At 43.4% G+C, this 25454-nt stretch overlaps 1 protein-coding gene across 2 annotated transcripts in view; it reads left to right on the top strand.

Moving 5' to 3' along the window:
* Positions 1–1160: 1160 nt before the first annotated feature.
* Positions 1161–25454, top strand: part of atxn7l2 (ataxin 7 like 2) — a 33385-nt gene continuing 9091 nt past the window's right edge. Inside the window, exons 1-10 of one of the 2 annotated variants that reach the window (XM_062978405.1) lie at positions 1161–1336; positions 7988–8056; positions 10801–10905; positions 12958–13162; positions 14118–14416; positions 15524–15606; positions 19141–19385; positions 20089–20281; positions 21423–21544; positions 24565–25438. In XM_062978405.1, coding sequence (XP_062834475.1) covers positions 1186–1336; positions 7988–8056; positions 10801–10905; positions 12958–13162; positions 14118–14416; positions 15524–15606; positions 19141–19385; positions 20089–20281; positions 21423–21544; positions 24565–25438 — 2346 coding nt within the window. In that variant the 5' untranslated portion in view covers positions 1161–1185. The remainder of the gene's footprint in view (positions 1337–7987; positions 8057–10800; positions 10906–12957; positions 13163–14117; positions 14417–15523; positions 15607–19140; positions 19386–20088; positions 20282–21422; positions 21545–24564; positions 25439–25454) is intronic. The other variant, XM_062978406.1, reaches the window with a different exon arrangement.

The following is a 25454-nucleotide window of genomic DNA, read 5'->3' as shown; positions in this document are numbered from 1 at the left end:
TCGCCCACATCTATGGCAGGCATCCTTAGAGGCTGTGAGGTCTGTTGGAAACTAGGCAAGTGGGGTTTATATATCTCTGCAATGTCCAGGGTGGGAGAAAGAACTCTTGTCTGTTAATGTTGCAGTTGGCCACCTTAATTAGCACTGAATGACCTTGCAGCTTCAATGCCTTGCTGCTTCCTGCCTGGGGGAATCCTTTGTTGGGAAGTTTTAGCTGGCCCTGATTGTTTCATGTCTGGAATTACCGTTTCTGAGTGTTGTTTTTTATTTGCTGTCCTGATTCTAGAGTTTTCGTTAATACTGGCAGCCAGATTTTATTCATTTTCATGGTTTCCTCCTTTTTGTTGAAATTGTCCACGTTTGGATTCCCCCAGGCAGGGAGCATCAAGGCTTTGAAGCTGCAAAGCTATTCAATGCAAATCAAGGTGGTCAGTTGCAACATTCACACTGTCCTCCAACAGATAAGAGTTCTTTCTCCCACCCTGAACATACCACAGATATATAAACCCCACTTGCCTAATTTCCAACAGACCTCACAACCTCTGAGGATGTCTGCCATGGATGTGGGCGAAACATCAGGAGAGAATGATTCTGGAACATGGCCATACAGCCCGACAACCCAGTGATTCCGGCCATGAAAGCCTTCAACAACACTACACATAATATTCTAATAGGTAAAGGTTTTCCCCTGACGTTAAGTCCAGTCGTGACAGACTCTGGGGGTTGGTGCTCATCTCCATTTCTAAGCCGAAGAGCCGGCGTTGTCCGTAGACACCTCCAAGGTCATGACTGCATGGAGCACCCTTAATTTGAGTTGATAGAGGTGTGAAGTTATGGAGAGGTAATAGTATGGGATCGAGTTTATGTATTGGGTTTCTTTATTTGTTTGATGTGAGTGCCTTTATTTTCACTTGAGTGCCTTTGTTGTTTTCAATTAATTAACAACAATTAATAGAAAGGAAACAGAGGTGGTGGAGAAGGCAGGGCATGGGCTCGCAATGGCTCTGAACCCTCCTCCTTCGCGTGCCACTCTCTCCCGCCCTCCACTGCTCTTTTGCCTTCTTCTCCCGTGACATGCGCAGTGAGGCGGCGGCGCCGAACTCGCTTTCCCGTGGAGCAGGCGGGGCAGCGCGCCTGCGCAGAAGACCTGGCCCGGCGGGGAGGGCTGCGCGCTCCCGCGCGGCGATGGCGGTGCGTGGACGCGCGGCGGCGGCGGCGGCAGCAGCAGTAGCGGCCATGGCTGCTGTGGAGCGGCGGCTGCCGAATCTCGACGACTTCGCGGGGCAGAGCTGGAGCGCCTGGGTGGAGAGGGCCGGGCCGCCGGCTGCCGAGACAGGTGAGCCCGCCTGCCCCGCTCGGGGGCCCTCAGGCGGCGGCGGGGAAGCTGGGGAACGCTCCGTCGCCCCTTCTGCTGCCGCCGCCGCCGCCGCGCTTCCTCCCTCCCTCCCTCCGCCTGCCCCGAACAAAGGAGGCGCCGGGTCCTAGCGCCGCTGGTTCCACTGTCTGCCTGTTCCCCAGGCATGGGCAAACTCTGGCCTTCCAGGTGTTTTGGACTTCAACTCTCACAATTCCTAACAGCCGGCAGGCTGTTAGGAATTGTGGGAGTTGAAGTCCAAAACACCTGGAGGGCCAGAGTTTGCTCATGCCTGGGAAAACTAGATTCCCTAGGATCTCTCTACTCCCAATGGATAATATTAAACCCATACTTGCCTTTATGCATATCCTCTTAACCCATTACCATCTTTTATTAAACCCCATTAATTTCTCCCCCAGCCCCACTTCTGATATCTTCTTTTTCTGTCTGAAATTGGTTTTATTCATGTGTCTGGATTGTTTTGTTTTGTTTTTAACAGTATTCCTAACATCTTGGGAGTCTTAGGCCCCTTCCACATAGCTGTATAAAATCCCCATTTTTATTTACTTGTTTATATACCACTTTATCCCTCCGTGCGGAAAAACATTACAACTTAAAACATACAATAATAAACAGTATATTGCTATATATTATTATATATTATCAGTAGTAATTATATTTAGGGGCCCCTGGTGGCACAGTGCGTTAAAGCGCTGAGCTGCTGAACTTGCGGACCAAAAGGTGCTAGGTTCAAATCCCGGGTGCGGAATGAACACCCGCTGTTAGCTCCAGCTCCTGCCAACCTAGCAGTTCGAAAACATGCAAATGTGAGTAGATCAATAGGTACCGCTCCGGTGGGTAGGTAACGGCGCTCCATGCTGTCATGCCGGCCACATGACCTTGGAGGTGTCTACGGACAACGGCGGCTCTTCGGCTTAGAAATGGAGATGAGCACCAACCCCCAGAGTCGGTCACGACTGGACTTAACATCAGGGGAAAACCTTTACCTAACCTTAAATTATATTTAATGTATTAGTATTACTATATTACAATATTATAATATATTATCATATTGTATTGTTATTAATATTATATTATATAGGTAAAGGTAAAGGTTTCCCGTTAAGTCTAGTTGTGTCCGACTCTGGAGGTTGGTGCTCTTCTCCATTTCTAAGCCAAAGAGTCGGCGTTGTCCGTAGACACCTCCTAGGTAATGTGGCCGGCATGACTACATGGAGCACTGTTACCTTCCCGCAGAAGCGGTACCTATTGATCTACTCACATTTGCATGTGTTTGAACTATAGTACTAGGTTGGCAGAAACTGGGGCTAATAGCAGGAGCTCACTCCGCTCTCCAGATTTGAACTGGCAACCTTTTGGTCAGCAAGTTCAGCAGCTCAGCGGTTGAACCCACTGCGCCACTGGGTTAATCATATTATTATCAATATTATAAGTATATACAATATATTATATTATTAGTGCAACACAATATTAGTATTATATATTACTATATTGTACTATACCACTATACTGCAATATTATTAGTAATATTACATGTCATATTTAATATATAATTATTATACAACCATATATATAATACACTGTTGGTATATTATAACTATTAGTATTATATAATATATTGTACTATAGTATAAATTGAACTGGATCATATGGCCGTGTGGACTCAGATAATCCAGTTCAAAGCAGATACTGTGGATTATCTACCTTGATATTCAGGATTTTATGGCTGTATAGAAGAGCCCTAAGAATCATAGAGTTGGAAGAGACTTCAAGGGCTGTTCAGTCCAACCCCATTCTGCTGTCCAGGGAAAGTACAATCAAAGCACTTCCAGTAGATGGCCATTCAGCCTCTGCTACAAAAAAATCTGAAGAGAAGGAGACTCTACCACGCTCTTAAGGCCCATCCATACAGCCATATAACCCAGAGCATCAAGACAGAAAATCCCACAGTATCTTCTTTGAATTGGGTTATCTAAGGCCCCTTACACACAGCTGAATAAAATCCCACATCAGTTCAAAGCAGATATTGTGAGATTTTCAGCCTTACTATTCTTGGTTATATGACTGTATGGAAGGGCCCTGAGTCCACACTACCATATATTGTAGTTCAAAGCAGAAAATGTGGGATTTTATTCAGCCATGTGGAAGGGTCCCCAGAATATCAAGGCAGAATATCCCACAATATCTGGATTGAACTGGGTTATCTGAGTTCACACTGTCATATATTCCAGTTCAAAGCAGGTAATGTGGAATTTTATTCAGCTGTGTGGAAGGGGCCTTAGACATTCAGGAAGTGCTTCCTCATGTTTAGGTGGAATCTCTTTTCTCGCTATTTGAACCCACTCTTCCATTATGTCCTAGACTCCTTGTATGCTGTGGTATAATCCAGATTATCAAAGCAGAAAATCCACATTATCTGCTCTGAATACACTGCCATATAATCCAGTTCAAAGCAGAGAATATTGATTTGATAATGGCAGTGCAGAAGGGGGCCTAGTCTCCAAAACAGTCTTGATCTCACGTGATCCTTGGATTCATGTCATCAGCCTCCACTTTGCTCAAGTACAATGTTTTCTTTTCTCCTTTGCATATTTATTTTTGCAATTTTCTGTAAATAATGCAGACCACAAGCCTTATCTGTCTTTTCTGAATCTTTGGATCTCTTGAAATCTCTGGCTCTTCTCAGTCATCTTCTCAGTGGCCACACTTCTTTTTCTGCACACACTTCCAAAACTCTTATATTCTCCCTTTAAACTTGAAGCACCTCCATTTGATCTTTAAATTCCATCATTCTTTTCAAACTCAATCTGTTCCTTTAAAGTGTTTTCAACAGTCAGTGTGTTTGCTGTGTAGTACATCCAGATATCCTTCTTTTCAAGTTGTTCCATTTCTGTTCATTTCTATCTTTGCCTAGGCCACTGAAACAACTGGTCCCTGCCCATCCATTAGCTTTGCATTCATTGCACCTTTCATTTTGTCTTACATACCAAGCTCATCTTGTGCTGATGACTTGGCCATTAACATTTTCAATTGACTGGAGTTGCCCATTTTCTTGGGCAAAATGATATATTCTAATCCCTTGCATTCTTATTCAGTTTGTACATGCTCTGTCCCTGTGCTTTCCCCCACTCCCTTGCTCAGTTTGCCCTCCCTTACAGAGTAGGAGGGCATCTACACTGTAAAATAATGCAGTTTGACACCACTTTAAGTCTTAGGGTTCCAAGGCTCAGTGCTATGGAATCCTGGGAGTTGTAGTTTGGTGAGGCAGCAGCAGGCTTGGGTAGAGAAAGCTAAAACACATGTAAAACTACAACTACTGTGATTCCACAGTACTGAGCCATAGTAGTGTATGGCATTTGTCAGGGGTGCTTTGATTGTGTGTTCTTGCACGGTAGGAGGTTGGCTTAGATGGCCCTCGTGGTCTCGTGGTCTCTTACGACTCTATGATTCTACTTAAAGTGGTCTGGAATTGCATTATTTCTACAGTGTTGAGTAGATGCACCCTAGGTGTGTGAATGAAGAGGGTGAGTGGGGAATATTGGCCCTTTGCAGTTATTTTTCTTGCAGTCCCAGAAATAATTTGGGATTACCTAAACGTTTGACTTTCTCAAGTACTGCCTGACAGCAGACTCCGGAAGGGGCGGCGAGACTCAGCGGAGCTGTCCCTGGTGATGCTTTTCATATTGTCAAGTCTCTCCCTTCCCCCTCCATTATCTTCCCATTGCACTTGATATAGTTTAGTGCTTCGTATGCTTCCTGATCTACTTCCAGCTCCAGCAGAGTTTGCATAATGACTCTGGTGTTTTCAGGGATTTAGAAGCAGGTTGTAAATTTCCTGTTGCAAACCGCTTTCTATTGCACTCTAAATGGGTTGTATTATTCATTTGTTGCTTATAGATTTGAAATCTTAAGCAATCCCATATATGGAAAAAGCTTGCCCCTTCCTCTTGTGTCAGTGTGGGATTGTTTGTATGTGTGTGTGTGTTAATCCTGTAAAATGTCGGCAAAACCAGTGTTTCTGTTCCTGATATCAGTGCAAAATATAAAGTAAAAGCCAACTCTTTTGGATTTCTCCCTTCTGTTTTGACGGCGAAACAGTTGATGCATTGTCACAAGTACATCCTGTCTTTGTGAGGGCACCATGTGGCATGAAATTCAATTAGATGCAAAAGGAATATAAGCAAGGGTTAAAGCAGGGGAGTCAAGACTTTGGGAACCAGCTCTGCCACTTGTTTGTATTGTTTAATTTGTAGCCAGATTGGCTCCTAGAACCTTATTTCCAACCATCTATAGCTTCTGACCTGCATTGCCAAGATCTGGTGGGCATTTCACAAATGCAAGGAGAAGCCCAGGTAGAAAGAATTAGGCAGAAGATTAGCTCTAAAACTCATGTGCTTGATTTCTTGCTTGTATGTTCGTATTAGATTAGAAGACACATCATTCTAGGCAGTGGTTTACACACCCACCACATAACAAGAAAAGGGCTGTGCTGTAATGAAAATCTTATAAATATTAACAGGTTTCCAGGGCAAGCTATTCTGTTTTGATCATGACACCAGTGATAATTTGGCATTAGGGAGGGTTTGATTTCAGAGCTAGTCTAGGTTTTGGGATTTGTGGATTTCCTTTTGAAGCCCATCTTGGAGTCTCTCTTTGAAAGTACCAGATCAGTGATACTTATTCTAAAGGCATGTAGAATGTGAGTGAGTGAGAGATGTCATGCAAGTGTTCTCTCCTGTGTATGCAAATGCACATATGGAATTTTGCTGGACTGTAGGTATTTGAATGCTGCCCTTTGAAATTAAAAATAAGTGTTTTGAAGTGCCCACTTTCAATAGGGCTCCGGAGAGAGAGTGAGGGAGAGAGATCCTGTGGCCATATCTCTGTAATTTGCAAAGCAACCCGCGGATGGTGCTGTATGCCTGTCATTGTCTTGCAAATACCTCTTGATTGATACAGATTGGCAGACCAATTCTGCTGAAGCAGCAGGCAGTGGAGTCTGAGATTCAGCAAGTCCACTATTATGTTTGCAGAAGCTTGGGAACATCTGCCACGTTTTATGAGAGCTGATTCTTAGGGATCCTCATTCTCTTGGAAACTTTAAGAGTGCTCTGAAAGGGATTGTTGTTGATCTGCCCCACCCCGCCCCCAGTGCTTTTCTAGGATGCTTACTAGGTCACCTTGGGCAAGTCACATACCCAGCCTAACCCTTTTTTCATTGCATTGTTGTGAGGATGGCAAAAATACATCCCCTCCCAGGCTCAGCTGGAGGAAGGGTGAGATGTAAATGTAATAATACTTGTCACCGCATAATCTATTTCACCTGTGCTGTATGCCTTTTTTCCCTAGCAGTTCAAAGAGTGGAAAAAACCAGCCCCTGTCTTGATCTGTTGGTGCTGTCATTTTGTCTTTCTGTGGCTTGCAGATCAGTATTTTAATCTCTGGGCACAATACTTGGCATAACAGAAAATGGCAAATTTGGGGAAGTGTGATGTGTGGGTGGGAAGTGGTGCTCTTCAGATGGTAGTTGGTGGATCGCAGTTCCCATCAGCCCTAGACAGCATGGCTAAGTAGTAAGAGAGAGTACACATTCCTCTCCCTTGTTTTTAAGATGTTTAAAAGGACACTATAGCTTGTAACCCAAAACATGTTTATTCTCTAGGAATTCCTATTGTGTTTGATGTTGTTCTGTGCTATCAAGTTAATTCTGATTTACAGGGACCCTAAAACAAATTTGTTACAGGTTTTCCATTGCAAGATTTTGTCAGAGAAGGATTGTCCTCACCTTGCTCTTAGGCTGAGAGAGTGTGATTTCCCAAGGTCACTCGGTAGGTTAACTGAGGTGGATTCAAACCCTAGTCTTCCAGAGTTTTGGGGTGCATCTGCATTGTAGAATTAATACAGTTTGACACCAATGTAACACCCTCACTATATTACAACTCCTGGGAGTTGTGATATGGTGAGCACCAGTGCTCTTTGGTGGAGACGGCTAAAGAATTTGCAAAACTACAGCTCACATGATTCCACATCATTGGGCCATGATATTGAAGTGGTGTCAGACTGCATTAATTATATAGTGCAGGTGTCCCCTTAGTTCAATACTCAAATGTTTACACCATGCTGTATTTATTCACCTGTTGTAAATTTATAGCTGGCATGATATTGTTTGAGTTTTGGAGAGGGTCTTGGGAGATTCCCATTCAGCTAAAGAAATTCACTGGATAACCCAAGACAAACCATACTCTCTCAGCCTTAGTTGAAGACAATGGCAACCTCCTCTGAACAAATCTTGCCAAGAAAATCCCATGATATGTTGACATTATGGCTGCCATAAGTCAGAAATGACAAAGGCACACATCAATAACAAAAGTAAGCTCACTACCATGTGGTAAGGATAGGATGGTCATTTCACAATCCTCCAGAAGTTGTTGTTGGTTAGCATTGCTGGGACATGTAGTCCAACAACATCCTGGAGGGCTGTGTGACTCCCAACCTTGTGCTAAGGGAAGATGGATTCAACATAAGCTGCCTTGAAATCATGTGTTCACATCAGCTTTAGTGGATGATGGCTGTGCAAAATCTTTTGATGGGAATTTTCCCCCTGTCTATTAGGGTCTGAGCTGGAAGAAAACAATCGGAATGGGAGCAAGAAGCTGGATGCCATGACCCTCATTAAAGAAGGTAAGAATTGTGCAAACCATCTGTTCTTTCCTGACTTATTGGGCTCTTTGCTTTAAATGAACTTCTCTGCATTTGTGAATGCTGCATTGAAGAGAGTGTCAGGCTTTAACGGGATTGTTGTGTCTGTCTGGAGCAGGGATCCTTGGCTTCTTACAGCAGATCATCCTTAGTGGAGACTGTCCATTCTTTCTCATTCTGTTGTAGAGAAGGCCACTGTTTCTCCTGCTCACACAATGGCACACTGCCCAGCAGTCCTAGTGCAGTTGGGTAGTGTGTAGGGACATAATTTCTGTGGACTGATAGTGATTGAAGTAATAGTAATTTCCAGTTTAGTAGTTGTGTTCCCACATATCAATGAGGTTTGCTATTTTATCTCCTTTTAAAGATGGGCCTGGCTATTTCTTGGGCATGCCAATGGTTTGAAATATAGAAAAGAATGCTAACAAAATGTACTTACTTTTTAAAAGGCGTATCCTGCCCTTCTGGTGTTTTCACACAGATGAGTGGTCAACGACAATCCAAAACAGTTGTGATAAGGAACACAAAATATAATAAAATCACAACCATATTATCAAAGTAGATATTTTCAGGATGTTTTTACACTGTGGCTTCCTTGGCACATGAATGGGTTTGTGAGATCTACTTTTGGGTTCTGAACAAAACCACAAAATCGGATGCTGTTGATTTAACAATAAATTTTGGATAACCAAAAGTTGTGCAGTTTGCATGTACCCACCTTGCTTTAAGGACCCTCTGTTGCTCACTATGATTTCTAATTTCTAATCATATCAAGGAGAGAGATTAAGAGCCTCTGCCTTTCTTGCCATGTCTTGGCCAAAGTTGTCTTCCTTGTCATATATATTATCTATACCAGTGCTGCTCAAAGTGGTGGCCCATGGACTGATGCTGTTCCCCATGCCTTGACTGCCAGGCCACAGTAAGTTCCCAGGAAGGAGATAGATGGGCACAGCTATGGTGTTGATCTAAAGCCCGATAGGATGTAAAATATTGCAACAACCCCCCACCCACCCACCCCACCCCCCCGAATCAGCCTGAGAAGCACTGACCTAGATCATGGATGTCTCTCCAGACAGGAAAGTAGACTCAGTGCAAAGCAGGCTCACACAACAATAGATCCATATGACTCATGCAAGTGAGTCAAACTTAAGAAAAGGGGCCCAGATGTTACTGTGTATTCTATACTAAAATAATCCTTTCCTATCACCAAGTGACGGCCAGGTCACTTGCTAGGTTAACCAAGGGAATGCTTCACTAGCTACCTCCCAAATGAAAGAATGCTAAAAGGGAATAAGCCTGTATTCCAGTCTTCTCCAACCTGGAGCCCTCCAGATGTGTTACGGTAATTACAAAGTTCCACCAGCCCCAACAACAGGGCTGAATGAGCATCCTATCCTAACACATCCAGGCAGCAGTGGGTTGGGGAAGGCAGCTGTATTTGCTCTGCTCATCCCAGTTTTTTTTTCAGTGTCAATGATTAGGATGACTTGCCCAGAGTCACTGTTTAGTCACAAGACATCTAAAGGTTCCCCCTCAGTGTGTATGTGTGCGCGCTTGTGTGCATGTGTGTTTTCCTAAGGGACTTTTCATTCTTAGAGAAGAGGGAAGAACCCAGATTCCTCCTTCTAGAAGCTAAGAAGACTCGACACCTGCAAAAAATGTCAGGACATGCTGTCTCCTGTGACTCTCTGCATAGTGGCCTGCCCTTTTTTCAAATAAATCAGACCAGTTTGTAAAACATTCCCATGCCCCATTCTGCTTCTCTCTATAGAGTGAGACCTTTGGAAATGTGAGCTGCCACCTGTCCTTCTTGCTGAACTCCCAGGCCAGACTTTTCAAATGAGCTTCTGCTGTGCTTTAGCACTCCGTACCCTTCTGACCCTCCAGCAGGCTGCAGTTAGTTGAGCTTTGCCCCTCCCTCCATTTTGGCAGCTCCCCTCCCTGCCCTCCTGCCCTTGGTCTTTTCATTGCTTCCAAGCCCGTCTGGGTCTCTTTGTTTTTCTTTCTGCCCCCCCCCCCCCAGCTGTGCTTGGAAGTGGGGCTGCCTGTTGCCAAAGTTAGTGAGCAGAGGGCAGAATGTGATGGCCCTCTCCTTCTCCCCCCACAACAGCCAGTTGTTTTGGTTCCTTTCTGTTTAAAATGAGAACCCATAGTCTTGGGTCTGGCAGGAATTGGCCATCACTGATCCATGGATCATTGCTCAGTGGCTGTTCTAGGTGACCATTGGGAAGGTAAGCATTCATGCTCAGTAATTGTGGACATTTTTGTGTACAAAGTTAAATGGCAGAGGATTGGGCTTTCAAAATGTTGAATATCCTTTATTGCAGGATGGTGAATGGCCAGATGGGGGGCAGATCATTTGTCTAAATGGATTCTCAGGCTTGACTTAATATAGTGACCATTTGTTATTAATGAAAACCATAATTCATAATCATTGTCTACTTGCTTTTGCATCTCTGGGAGTATTTCCAGTTCAGAGCTGGAAATCTGTATCATGCATGCTTTGTGCCACCTCAGCAGCAGCATCAGAAGTACACCTTGTGATCCTCAGCTCCATTTCTCAATTTCTGTCCCTTTAAATACCTGTTGCCAGCAGAGGCTGTGCCTTTCATTCCATCAGAAAAAAGAGGTTTGATTAAAGTGTGTCTTAGCCTGAAAAACTGCCAGGGTTCCAGGGGGCTCCTCCCAGGGCACGCTCTCATCACTCGCATCTCTTGTCCTTTCAGACATGTCTATCTTTGGTCACTGCCCAGCTCATGATGAGTTCTACCTGGTGGTGTGTAACCATTGTGGCCAAGTGGTCAAACCTCAAGCCTTTCAGAAGCATTGCGGTAAGCTAGGCAGCTGACATGCCGGTTGAATGTCTGTGGCCTCTCAGGGAGAGCTGTGGGTAGGATTGTTTGCTGCTACCTTAGGCAGTGCCTCTGTAAAAAGGCCCTTTTTCTGTTGTTGTTCTTCTGAAAATGCCAGAGGAAGGCCTTCCCTTGAATCAGCAAGTAAGGAAACTCCCTAAATGTCCCATTGGGGCCATGTAAACATTGCTTCCCATATTAGCATCTTGCTACTGTTGTTTTGGAACCAAATATGTGGAAAATGGCCCAGGCCATCCACACCGAATGGTAAAGCATGTGAACTGAAGCAACATGCTTTTCAAAAGGAGAAGAACAATAACTCAGTGGCAATGCACATGCTTTGCATATAGATGCTTCCAAACTGAACTTTTGTGGACAAATTTGGGACCTGGGGCAAAATCTGAACATTCTAGGGTCTTATTGACTTTCCTAGAGGACCAATCCTGTTTCATAAAGACCATAATTCGGAAATTTCATTGCACCGTATAGTTTCTTCACCATTCTAAAAGGCTAAAGTGCTGCTCCTAACTACTAAGACTAAACTAAAATATGCTAGCAATTTTGGTTTCCAATTTTTGCCTTTGGCTTTACCTGTCTTTGGGTGAAGTTGAATTTGCCCCTTGGGGTGAAAACAGTTCTCTACCTATACACATTTAAAACTGCATATAGGTAGGTAATCTCCTTTAGCACTGCTCTATGAATAATTTGTCTGCATCCATATTTTTATTTTAGCCCTTGGAGGAAGTCATCATTTCTCTGAGATTATCAGAGTTCATCTGCCTGCTACCATTAAAAGAAGTCATTGAGTAGACGCAAGAGGAACAGTAGGCAAGGATCAGACCAATTGTGCAAGCTGCAGTTTGGTCTTTTGGCCAAGAATTGCAAGTAGATGAACAGGCTGGCATAGTTGTCTCAGGGCATGGTTTGCTGCAGGGCTTGGTTAGTGTCGGGATGGGAATCCCATGCCCACCTTCTCACATTCTATTGAAGGAAAAAATGGGATAGAAGTACATTTTGATTTACCTTATTTTCTACTAATTCTTCATTTGGGATTTGTCAATCATGACTTGAGAAACAGAATATCAGCACATATCATTTGTTGCTGTTGGCAGCTGAAGGCAATCCTTTTTCTGAGTGTCCTGACTTTCCCAGTGGGCTCAAAACTTGCACCCTGGGGACTTGGTTTTGTATAGCTTATCAGGCCTCTTTAAGTAAGATGCAAATAAGAGAATGGCTCCTGAATCTGGCAAATGCCTTGGAAAGTGCTTTTTGTGTACTATCTGGCACAGTGCTGGGTTGTACTGTAGAAAGGTTTAATCAATATGTTATATGGCTTGGTAAACTGGAGAGCTTAGGAGAGTTCTGGGAGAATTAGGAGGTTCTACCTTCTGTGCTGGATGCTGCCACTAATTTTTATTAAGTAGGTTTCCAATGGGCTGCTTTTAGACAGAATTCCTAGAATGTTAATACATGTGAGGCCTAATTATTGGGGTTAGAGGGAGGTGATGGAATACATGCCAAGAAAAAAAAACATTTTAAAATATCTAAAGAGTCTGTAAAAAAAAGGTCTAAAGAGATCTCAGATTTGTGAGTAGAATAAAATAAAGCAATTGGGCTCTCTCATATAAACTGATCAGACTTGACTTGCTATTTCTCAGAAGTATAAATTAGATTGGGTTTAGGGGTGGAGTTAGGTAGGTCAAACCAGACATTACGTTAATGCTGCTTGCAGTATTTTTGTCCTTACATTTTTTTTTAACTTCACAATATTTTGTCCATGACTGATGAAGGAGGATTGGGTTTTATAAAACATTTGCAGGTGGCAGGTGTGCAGATGCAGAATGATGAGGGCTGGCAATGGAACAGAAACCTATTTTAAAAGAAGAAACACATTCCCCGATTTCTGGGTTGCTGTTGAAACTCCCCAGTTCTGTTCTCCAAACACATGCAGCATGGCAACTACCTTAATATCCTTGTGCTGGCTAGCCAGTTGAAACCCATTTGGTTAACTGTGCCTTTGGTCCCATTCAGAGAGACGGCATGGACCTCTCAACAAACTCTATGGCCGGGCGCAGACCTCCTCAAGTTTACAGAAATGCCATGCGGTCAATGGACGGTCCCTTGCCAGCGGGGGTCACAGATCCACCAAGACCTGGCAGGAAAAATCCCACAGCTCATTCAGTCAAGCCCAGCACATGCCAGAGAGGACAGACAAGATGCCGAAAGACAACCTTTGGTAAGCAGAGTTAGATTTATGCAACAAAATGTCTTTCTGAACTAGAATGCAGAGGACTGTCTAATCAATCCTTCTGGAACTAAGAAGTAACCTGCTTATGCATGTAAGGAAGCAGTCCTGCCGTATACTGATTGGTGGGGAGGGGCAGAATGAGGGAAATTATCCTTCTTACCACATGGGATCCAACCAGATTCAGTTGATTCTGAGATGGTACATCACTTCGTGTAATTCTAGAGATGGCATACACATCTCTAGCTTTTCTTAAACACACATGAGCATGTTCTTTCTTTTAAAAAAGTAAATATAAAGGTAGGACTCTATCAAGAATCAGCACTCCTGAAAGATTCTGACAGCAGTACTTACATTTCACACACATACACTTAAAAAACCCCCAAAAAACATGGGATCCTGGAGGGCTCAAAAAAACCCACTCATGTTCTACAGTCTCATGGAGATAGATGCCCAGGATTTGGGGGTTTGATTGGTTTCATTTTGCCAATTAGCAGGTAATATGAATGTGCTTTAGAGATTTCTTCCTTCATTTTTATCTGCTGCTAATAAATAAAGGTGAGGTGGGAGCTCATTGTTGCTGGCATCCATGCATGTGACTGTTAATGCGTTCCATTTTCCATGGCTTGATATGTGGCAGGCGTGTCAGAGATTTTCTTTATTACCTTCATCTGGGTGCAGTTTTCACACACTTGTACCAGCGGCCTAACCCCCTTTGAGTTCCTACATATACCTGCAGAGCAGCTCTGGATGGAGAGGCACCTGAGATATGCCTGAGGTGGAATGTCACACTGCATTATTAGCCTTTTAAGCATGTTTTCTCTGGGAATTTTATGAAAACAAACTCAGTGCAATTGCATGTCAAGTTAACAGCATTTGGCTCAAGAGTGAGTTGATGTATTTTTGCACTACTTCTGACTTGAGGCTCCTTTATCTTCCCCCTCAGCTTGTTTGTGCCTGTTGTGAACTTAGAGAAGATCTCTGGCCTTCCAAAGTCAGATGGGGTTGGAGTCAGGGCTTCCTCAAAGTCTTCTGACACCATCATCCCCAGACAGTCTTCTGGCAGCTCAAAGGAGAGCTTGGTCAAGCCCTCCTTAGTAGCATCACCAAAGGAACCCCTTACAACAGCCAGAGCAGGTGGCAGCTTGGTCATCTCTGCTGAAGGCTTGAGCAGGAAACTGGAGAATGCACCCAGCTTAGGAGAGAAGGAGGCCGGGACTTCAAAATCCATGAAGAAGATGCCACGTGAGTCCTGTTTTTCATTACTGATTGATCTTGATTTGGCCTGATCTTGTAGACTTTTGTGCACAGTGATCTTTCCCAGACTGGAAAAATGGGTCTCTAAGACAGTCCTACTCGGACATACCTGCCCTCCAAATTATGAGATGTTTAAAGCTTCAATGGGGAGAGCCTGGGGTTTCTACTCAGTTAGCCATCGAGAGACCAGACCAAAATGTTTGTTGTAATTCAGCAGGGTTTGGAGAAGGGGAATGGGGTTGGGTGACTACTCCCAAAAAATCCCAGTGGCCATAATTACTGTGTATTTCTGGGAGTTTTAGTCCTCTAACTTTTCTCAAAAAAACTATCTGAAACTTGAAGCTTGCTCAAGCTGGATTTGGTTTAGTCTTGCTTTTTTCTTCGAGCCCACCAATATTTGTCTTCTCAGCATAGCATTTATTTATTAGTTACATGTACTGTATATCCCACCTTTCCTTCTTTGACCGCAAGGCACCATACATAGCTATTCTCCTCCCCGCTTCATTCACAAAACCACCATGTGAAGTAGTTCATGCTGAAAGAGAGTAAATGGCTCAACATCACCCAGGGAGTTATGTAGCCAATTGGGAACTTGAACTTGGAGCTTCCAAAGCTCACAGTAAATTCACTTTCAGTCACAGTGAAAGAATGGGAAGAATGTCCCCTAAATCTACTTTGTGATCCTGAAAGACACAACTTGGTATGCACACTGCTATATAATATAAAAATGCACCAAAATACAAAATGGATTTGTCTGGATTACTTCATTCATTCATTCATTCAGCATGCTTACGTATCCCCACTCAGACCACCAGGTCTGTACGTACCTCTAAAATATATTCATTAGTTTGACCCTGCAACTTGGCAGGGGGTTGGACTGGATGGCCCTTGAGGTCTCTTCCAACTCTATTCTATTCTAGATTCTATGACATAAAGAGCTGGAATTTCTCCAAACACAATTTGTGAGGAAGGGCTGCCTAAAAGAACAAAAGTGAAGCTGTGAGGGAAGTCATGTCATCTTCCACAAGGAGGCATAAGGAAGATTAACTGACGTGTTTTTTTCTTTTGTAGCTATTTCTGTGTTTCTTTCCACAGGGAAAGAATGTGACTTGAACAAACAGTGTGGAGTGGTGAATCCTGAAACCAAGAAGGTTTGCACTCGGTTACTGACCTGCAAGGTATGATATTTTGCCACCATATTGGGTGGTGAGGTTCTAGGAGCTTCACCTGGCAAGACCTGAGCAAAATTGACTGGCTCCCTTCTCCTTAAGGAAGCTTTTGGAATTATAATCAAAAAGCCTCTGCATTTAGAACCAGAATGTTGCAATGGCAGGAAATTATATACAGAGAGAGAAGTTGTGTAGGCATTGGTTCTGAAATCTCTAGGGTGTTGTCCAAGGTGCTGAACCCTATCTCCAGAATAGATTCACCAACTTAGCTAGATTGTTTCCTGTTTGGACTGAAACCAGAGTGAATTTGCTCTCCAGGTGACATGAAGCCACCAGCTTCTGCTTGTGGATCACCTATCCTGTTCCCCTGCTCCATAAAGTAAAACCAGAGCTAGAGTGCCAGCTAGAGATGGTTGTTTGTTCTCTGCCTGAAGACTTACGTCTATTAACAGGAGTATAGTGTGTAGATCAAGGAAAGCCATAGTCCCACTCTATTCTACTTTGGTCAGACCTCACCTGGAATACTGTGTCCAGTTCTGGGCATCACAGTTCAAGAAGGGTATTGAAAAACATATTTAGAGAAGGGTGACCAAGAATGATCAAAAGTGTGGAATCCAAGCTCTATGAGGAACAGCTGAGGGAGCTGAATATGTTTAGCTTGGAGAAAAGAAGCCTGAGAGGGCATATGAGTGCCATGTTAAAATATTTGAAAGGAGGTCACATTGAGAAGGGGGCAAGCTTGTTTTCTGCTGCTCTGGAGACTGGGACACAATGGAGCAATTGATTCAAATTGCAAGGAAAAAGTTTTCACCTAAACATGGTAAGAACTGTTTAGCAGTGAAATATGCTGCCTCCATGGAGTGTGATGGAATCCCTTCTCGAGATTTTTAAGCAGAGGCTGGATGGCCATATGTTGGGAGTGTTTTGATTGTATTTTCCTGCATGGCAAAATGGGGTTGGACTGGATGTCTCTTGTGGTCTCTTCCAGTTCTATGATTCTGTGATCCACCCATGGTAATTGGTTCCATTGTCAAGCTGCCTTTGCCATTGTGAAGTTTCTCCTCATGTTCAGTGAAAATCTGTCTTCCTGTAACTTGAGTGCCAATTAGACATAGTATGGCTCTCTAGGGCTGCAGAGGACAGGTCTTTGCTCTGTTCTGCATAATACCCCATATGCTTCAGCAGCCTTTTATTTCCAACTGTGGATTTGTCCTATGTACCAGGGTTTAAAATGCTACAGAATGTCTGAGCTCGGAAGCAACTCACCGTTGAATAACATTTGCTAAGGTGCAACAGTGAAATAAGATTTTTGCTTGAAGCTCAGTTCTTGTGTGTCCCAGAGGCATCTGTTTGAGCCTTCTGGGGGACCAGATCCTGGATTTTGTTCTGATCCAGGATCTGGTTTATTGTTATGGTCTCATGTGCCCATGTTGGAGAAGCTGCTTTTGTGTAAATTACACCCATAAGAGTGCTATTTATTTATTTATTTATTTATATTTGCGTTATGTATACCCCACCCTTCTCACCCCAAAGGGGATTCACAATACCAGCTTTGCTTTGGGCCTGTGGTATGCTAGATACTTCCAACTTCTGGCACAGTTGGAGAGAGAGGTTGCAAAAATGTAAAAACAGCCCATTTTCTTTCTTGATCCCAAAGAGTGTACAAAATTCCAAGAGCTGAATTAGACTAAGGAGATTATTATTCATCTAGCTGCCGTATTGTGTTTTGTTTTATAATGATGGTGAGTTAATGTTAAAGTGGCTTAAATTGTGCCATAAGCCAAGAACGTTTTGTATTTCCAAGTCTCAGCCGCTCCAATCATCCTGACTAATGGTCTGGGACCATGAGAGTTGTAGCCCAAAACCTGGAGGTCCAAAGCTTTCCCTACCATAGATTTGGTTATCAGCATCTTTGTAGGCCATGCACAGCTCTGGTTCTTTTTTAATGAGGCCAGCAGACAGAGCAGGAGACATTCCATGACTATTATGCCTCTTAATCCTTTTCTGAAATAGAGGTCAATTATCATCAGCAAGTGGATAACAGTGTGAAGGTTCAAGTTAGCCAGCTTTAAGGTTACCTTCAGATAGGTATAGGGAACCTGTGACCTTATAAGTACAGTCCTGGTTATGAAAGATGATATGAGATGCAGTTCAGTGATATCTGAAGAGCCACACATTGCCTCTGCTTTCTTTTAGGCTCCATGTAGATATGTTTGGGTTTTTACAGCTATGTGTGCAGCGTAAAATGTAAATGGAAATAGCATATCCACTTGAAACAAGTATGATATTTAAGAAAAAAGGGAGAATTAGTGCCAAGTGGGACATTAATGGACTTTGAACTTTGGACATTTGAACTTTGGTGCTGGAGGAAAATCCTGAGAGTGCCTTGGACCACAAGAAGAACCAACCAGCCCATCCTCCAGGAAATAATTCCCAACTGCTCACTGGAGGGAAGGATACTAGAGGCAAAGATGAAGTATTTTGGCCACATCATGAGAAGACAGGAAAGCTTGGAAAAGATCATGATGCTGGGGAAAGTGGAAGGAAAAAGGAAGAGAGGCCGACCAAGGGCAAGGTGGAGGGATGGTATCCTTGAAGTGACTGGCATGAACTTGAAGGAACTGGGCGCGGCGACAGCCGACAGGGAGCTCTGTCGTGGACTGGTCCATGAGGTCATGAAGAGTCAGAATCGACTGGGCAACTGAGCAGCAGCAGGGACATTAATGAGCCATTTTAGACATTTAGTATAAGAAACCATAACACAATGTGACAAGTAAATTAAGGCATCACAAAAGTTGAATTCAGGACAGCAGGGGCACAAATGTCTTTCCATGACACCCCTTTACATAATTTCACAATGTACTTTGGCAAGGGCATTTCTGTGTTTTGGGTTTCAATAGTCAACCCATTTGCCAAATGACAACTTCATTAGCCAAATGGCACTCAAATGCAGTTGTTTGCTCAATAGCCATAGGCAAACCATAACTATCAAGATAGATATCCAATTGAGTTTTGGTAAAAGTGCTATTAGCAAAGTGGCCCCTTCTTTGGCTGCAAACACTTCAGATGAAACATTTTAAAAGCAGCTTTGCACTGTCTTTTAACGTAAGTTTTATTACAGGCAAATTTGTTTTAATATACCATTTCATTTTGGTATGAGCCAAGGACAAGCAACCTGTGATAATTCAGATGTTGTTCGATGTAGCTTATATCAGTTCCACCTCATCTAATCAATATAAGGGATCTAACACCATCTGCAGGGCCAGATGTTGTCCATCTGTGCTGAAAGTAGTTTATGTGTCACAGTGTTTTCTTAGGGGTTTACCTTTCTAGTTTTCTCATGTAGAATTCCTTATTTGGAAGCCACCTGTATGTGAAAATCAAATATCTTATATGAGTGAGCTTGTCTTTCAATAAATAAAGACTTGACAATTATCTTCCTGCTTCTGCATCATTTCCATGGGCATCTTCATGAGATTTTGCACAGTGCAATTGTAAATGTGCTTATTAGTTGATGTCTCTTATTTCCTGTCTGTGGCCCAGATCCATTCGGTACATCAGCGTCGTGAGGTGCAAGGTCGTGACAAGGACTTTGACGTTTTGGTGGCTGAGTTGAAGGCCAGCGCCAAGAAAGGGGAGCCCCCCAAAGAGAAGAGCCCAGTGAGGAAGGAGGCGGCCTCTGAGCGACTCCCGCAGGACTCCTCTTCGCTGTCACAGGCTTCATTGGCCCTGCCTAGTGCTTCACCTTGCCGCACAAAGCAAACATATTCCCACTGTGCACTTTCCAGGTAAACATGGCAAGGACATTGACCAGGATGCCCATAATCTACAACTACTTGGAAAATTCCTTGTCTTACTATCAGTGCAAACAGTGACTCAAAGAAGAGTGGAACATCTTTGCTAACTTTCCACAAGTGGGTTTTCAGTATGGGGAATCAGGCTCCAAGGCAAATCTTGGGTACCTCAGGATCCCATGCCTCCTTTCCCAATGATGCCATTATGTAGAGACTTCACAGCAATGGGTCACTCGGGGGGGGGGGGGGTGCAGAGGGTGTTAACTACATTGGATGACACCATCCAAGAAGGTGATACCAAAATGAGTAAGCAGTGTTTGAGCAGAAATGTATTAATTTTTTTTTAATTATAAGTATCCTAAGTCCAGCTTACATGTTTCCATATATCCACAAGGCTAAAACTCCATTCTGATTTACTTTTCTAACTTTCTCATGTGCATGCACCCTGATCGGAGCTGTCATGATTACCCAATTACAATGGTGCTTCAAATTACATGGTTCTCTCTGTTTTTGCTACAAACATGAATGGTATGTTCCTGTTGGATTTTTATAGCCATTGAATGGAAGGGAAACCCAACTTTGGCAAAGATAGTGTGGCAATACAGATTCTGATCTTAGTGGACAAATATCTACCACCGATTAAGGGAAATCCATCTTTGGAAAGCTCATACTCTTTCCTTGTCTTTTGATTTTTTAGGTCTAGGGTTTCCTCAGAGAGTGACCCTGATGATCTGCCTACCGCCTCTGGTGAAGTCGACCACCGACTTTACCCTTTCCCAGTGCCCAAGAGCACTGGACGGGCCTCAAGTGAAGAGAGCGAAGATGATACAGTGGAGGATTCCCGTAAACTGGATTGCCATTACGCAACACAGTCTCCAAGGCCCCAGGCAGTAAGTAGGAGACCTGTGCTGCTCTAGGGACTGGGACCCTTCATGGATCCTTGTAGAAAGATAATGTCTCCAAAAGTTGCAGGGGGAATGCCTTATTCGGAGCAAATAAAGTTTTGTATTCTTGTGCTCATGAAGCTACCTAGTATGGGTCCATCTCAGTGTCATCTCTAGCATTGTCATTAGCTGGGGAATCCTAGGAGTAGTAGTCCCAAAAAAATAATATTTCCAGTCTAAGGCTCTACTCTAATGGCAGCTCTATGAGGAACAGCTAGCCGTTCTCAGCTTTCTGATTCCTCTAAATCATGGGTGTCTAGCCTTTTGGATTCTTTGGGCCACATTGGAAGAAGAACAAGTGTCTTGAACTGCACATAAAATACACAAAAACTAACAATAGCTGGTAAAAAAAAGGTTGATCCATACTTTTTGTGATACCCACCACCAAAGCTAAGCCAAAAAAAAGTCCTCGCATAATTTTACTAATTGTGTTGTTGAAGGCTTTCATGGCCGGGATCACAGGGTTGTATGTTTTCCCGGCTGTCTGGCCATGTTCCAGAAGTATTCTCTCTTGATGTTTCACCCACACCTGTGGCAGGCATCCTCAGAGGTTGTGAGGTATATGATATATGAATATAACATGCTCTGATTATTCCATTCCATTCTGTTATTGTCCTCAAAGTTCATAATCAATAACTGTGCAGTTAAATTACAGACAAAAATTCCAAAAATCTAATAGTGCTATAAGTATGTTTACAATTTTGTGTTGGTTATCCTGGGCTGCACCTTAGACGAGTCTGCTCTAAATGGTTATATCAAGAATTGATCCAAGGTCCTTATGCATGCAAAACATTTAAATTACCTTGGTTACCCTTGGGTATTTCTGAGATCGATTGAATCAGTGGGATGATCTTAGTCTGGGTCAAGTTTGTGTATACTATAGATTTTTGCACTCAGTAGCTGGGGAGATGGATGGATGAAATGATTTTTAAAAATTAGCAGCATGCCATCCCCATGCAAGACTGCAGATATCATTTTAGGGTGGGTTTTTTTTTTGAATTTACAAAAATTTGTATTCTAAATACTTTTCATCCTCATTTCTATTTCCAACCCACTTTACTACCCCCCCTCCCCCCCACACACACAGTTCTGCACTTTTGGAAGCAGGTTGGTGAGCCCAGGGTGTTATGTGTTCAGTCGACGGCTGGATCGATTCTGCTCTGCACTCAGTTCTATGCTGGAGAGGCATCTCAGTTCGCACATGTGGAAGTAAGTGAATATGGACTGAAGATCACCATAGCATTGCTGTATTGGTAGAAGTCACTCAGTGGTGTGGTCTCAAGTACACACTGAAATAGAGAGTGATTTCACAGTGTTTCCTCTGTGCTGTCTCATGTTTGTTTAGAAAGGAGGAAAAAAAACTCCAGAAACATCCAGCAGTAATGCATACATTCTGCTATCTTTTTGTAGCAAAAATTAACTGCTGCACTGAAAATTTGCAAAGCAGCTGTTTTAGCTTGAAAGGGAGGCCTCTTTTGTCACAAATTTATCCTGAAAGCAATCAGCAACCCTGTTCTGCCTATGCACTGTCTCTTTCAGTGAGCATTTCTTCTTGCTGGCAATGCAATGGTTATTGCACAAGACCAAGGGAATGCAAATACAAGAGCTGTCTGTGTGAATGCTTTTCATGGTCTCATTTTGCAGTGCTAGAAATTTGGAAACTGAAATAATTTTTTATTGCGCAGAATTTTTATTCCCATTTTGCTCCCTGTATAGTTATACGCTTGTATCAGACTGAGGATTATAACATATAAAGTCAATGCAGAGAAGAAGGGGTATGTAACATCTTTAAGCAGTGGCAGACAAATAAGGGCAACTGGTAGCCTAATTTGGAAAATAGGCACCTACCAACCTGGCCACCCTTCCCACTGTAACAACACAGTTTTTACCCAGATATTTCTGAATGCCCTATAGGAGCTGTGGGGGCATTTTTGCCTTGTTTTGTGGAGTCCCATGTCCCATTTTGGGCTCAGATCCTTTTTCAAAACCAGAAGTCATAGGAAGTGACTTCCGGGTTATTATCTGTTCTTTAAAAAGACATTTTTCTGGGCCGAAGGGACCCAGACATGGTGAAATATGCCCTACAACATTTAGAAGGCATTTGGGGGCAAAGAAATTGTCCCCTCCTATTTTAGACTCTAGGTGTCCTTAAGGGCCACAAAAATGGCCCTGGAGCCTCACATTTTGCTCACTCCTGCACTACAGAGACATGCAATATGTCATGGCATCTGGGATAATGTCTCTGTTTTTTGTTTCATTTGCCTGTTTTCGTCAGGACAAACTCTGTTGAAAGAACAACTAAGACTGCAGTTCTGTGAAAACTTACCTAGAAGTAAATTTCATGGAAATCAGATAGATCTATTTTTGAGGAAAAGGTGGAGGTAGATAACTGCACCAGCAGCAGAGTGGCTGCTATATTTGATGCATGCTCAGTATCACCAGTATTTATTTAGTTGTTATAGGTTTATACAACTATTAATTCCAAAAAAATAGGATAATTATAAAACAATGACATTTAGATCAGTTAGGAGTAAAGTAAAACCATCAGCTGCTCAAAATGGGAGGAAAAAAAGCGACAGGAATCTGAAAAGTGTGGAAAGAATGTGCCATAGAGGGAACTGTCTTTAGGATTGTCTCATTTGATGGATGTCCCTGAGGAAGGGCCAGGTAGGTAACCAGAGGAAGCAATACCCCCTTAAAGTGTATGTCTGCATTTGCTACTAGATATGCACACACAGTGGAAGATTTGTTAGACGTATTGACGTGCCAGTGACGAGTTCATCATTTCTCCAAATGCATTCCACCAAAGGCTTGCTAAAGCCTTGAATCGGTACAGTCACCACATTTCCCTGTTATTCAGTCTTTTAAACAAAAGTGGTGTCTGGTGAAGAAACAGCTGGGCCCTTGGCAACAAGTGAATACCAAATACATACTTATCTTGTGAGGGAGAAGGTGTCTAGAACAGCCCTATCAGACAGATCTTAGGCATGTTTACTCAAAAGTAATAATCATTGAGTTCACTGGGACGTACTCCAAGTTAAGTGTTGGCTTAGGGTTGCAACTAGGGTGGTTATGTTTGAACAAATAACTGAAAAATGTCTGTTTAGAGAAATGTAGCTAACGTCTCAGTTTAAAAGGAATAGATCATGAAAATTAGGGTCGCATTTTGCAGCTTTGGCATAACCACCCCTAACTATTGCCAACAAAAACAGTTTATTCTGTCAATGGATGTCTTAATCCAGGAAGCTCTGGAGAGGACAACAAAATGAGGGCATCTCCTCCCAAATAAGAATTTCCCTTCCTGAAATGAAATGTCCTTTTAGTGTGGAAACCTCTAACATTGCAAGTAGTAGGATGCTGAAAATTAGCTACACCTAGAACTCATATATGCTCCTGTTGCATTCTTTCAATAACTTTGCCTGATCCTTTTCTTTGGATGCCTAAACTCTGTTTCTAAATTTTAAGTTGCCAGAATGCTAGAAATGTGGGGATGGTACGAAGATTAGAGGAGGAAGAATTCTTATTTTGCAGCTATGCCTTCAATGCAAAAGGATATCTACTTGTAGGTCTCTGAGGAGTTTTCAGTAGATTAGTGAGGGTTTTGACTCCCAAATAAGGAATTGCAGACTCCTTACTTCCTATTTAAAAATAACAAGCCACAAAATGACCTGTCCTTTCTCATTCCCTCACCCCAGCTATGTTGATGAAATGAAGAAAGCTGGGAGTACATTTTTTATGGAAGAACTGTGCTGCCTGCTCAGTTACGGTACTCAGTCAACCAAATTCCTTCACTCTGGATTATTGGAGTCTAAATATATGTGTTTTCCTCAGTTTCTGGATCTCAGAAGCTGAAGTCTTTCAACCCGCAATTTCAATGCTTGTAGAGGGTCTCAATCCTGCTTTCACCAGTAGATGGCACTGGGATACAGGTTTTGATTGTACATCCTTTATGAACAGGGACACAGTATCTGAACAAAGGGAAAATGGAGCACCTTGGGGCTGACGAAGGGAGAAATAATGATGGAGTAGCAAAGGAGGTGTATTTATATCTGTAGTTGTCTCTGTAAAATTCTTAGACTTGGACAGCTAAACAGTTTGTGGATCTGAAAGGTAAAGGGGCAAAGGAAGGCTGTGTAATTTCTGAAAAATCCAAATAAATGTGCAGATTGACATCTGAGGGAGGTAGGATCTGCTTCTAACCATTTCCCCCTCTATTATGGCCCAATCAGAAGGATCCCTCCAGCTGCAGATCACCAGATCCCTTCCACACCATCCCCGGCGCTTCTGGGTTTTTCTGCATCCAGCACGTCCCAGAATTGCAATTCCTCCCTGGTTTGCAGCCTCCCGCACAGCATCCCAGGCAGAACCTCTGTGTCTTGTGCCGCTTCAGCCACTGTGGCCTCCAGGGACAGCCGTGGCCACCACAGTATGAACTATGCAGTGGGCTCACCCCATGCTGCGGCCGCCTGTAGCCAGTCAGACTGCATGGGTGGGAGCCAGTCCATCACCTCCCCGCTCCCAGCCAACACACCTTCGCCCTCGTTCAGCAAGTTGCCTTTGACCAAGGCCAGCAAGTCCTCCAAAGCCAAGGAGACGACTGGCAGCGTGGAGCCAGAGGCTTTGGCCCGGAAGCGCAAGCAGTCTCCCAGCTCCCCGGCTAGTCTGCCATACAAACAGACCTGTTTCCTGGATCTGGGCAAGAGCAAGGCAGCTGGCTGCCAGGTCTCCCACCCATCTGCCAAGGCCAAACCATCTGTCATCAATTCGTCCACTCATTCCTTGAACGGAACAGTCCCTGCAGGTGCCAGAATCAAAAGGGTCAGCCATCTGGACTGCCGGGCTCCCAGCCACATCACAGTCAAAGCTTCACAACTGGAGAACCGGGCCTCTTCGCTGAATGGGCCCAAAGGATTGCAAGCCAACTGCATCTCTGATGAGGAGGCTAAGAGACGTAAGAATACAGCCACTTACTGTCGGCCAGTGAAAGCCAAGCACTCTCCCGCTCCCTTGCCTTCCTCTTCCTCATCTGATTTGGGTAGCTCCATCCGAAGGAAGAAGCCAGTTGTCTCCTTGGGCTTTGAGGAGAAGCAGAACACAATGAAGGTATGTTACGGCCTTG

This window comes from Anolis carolinensis, chromosome 4 (genome assembly GCF_035594765.1).
Source record: "Anolis carolinensis isolate JA03-04 chromosome 4, rAnoCar3.1.pri, whole genome shotgun sequence".
In the NCBI taxonomy this organism is placed as follows: Eukaryota; Metazoa; Chordata; class Lepidosauria; order Squamata; family Dactyloidae; genus Anolis; species Anolis carolinensis.
Note: the sequence above shows the minus strand (reverse complement) of the source record. Positions and strands in the feature narration are given on the sequence as shown.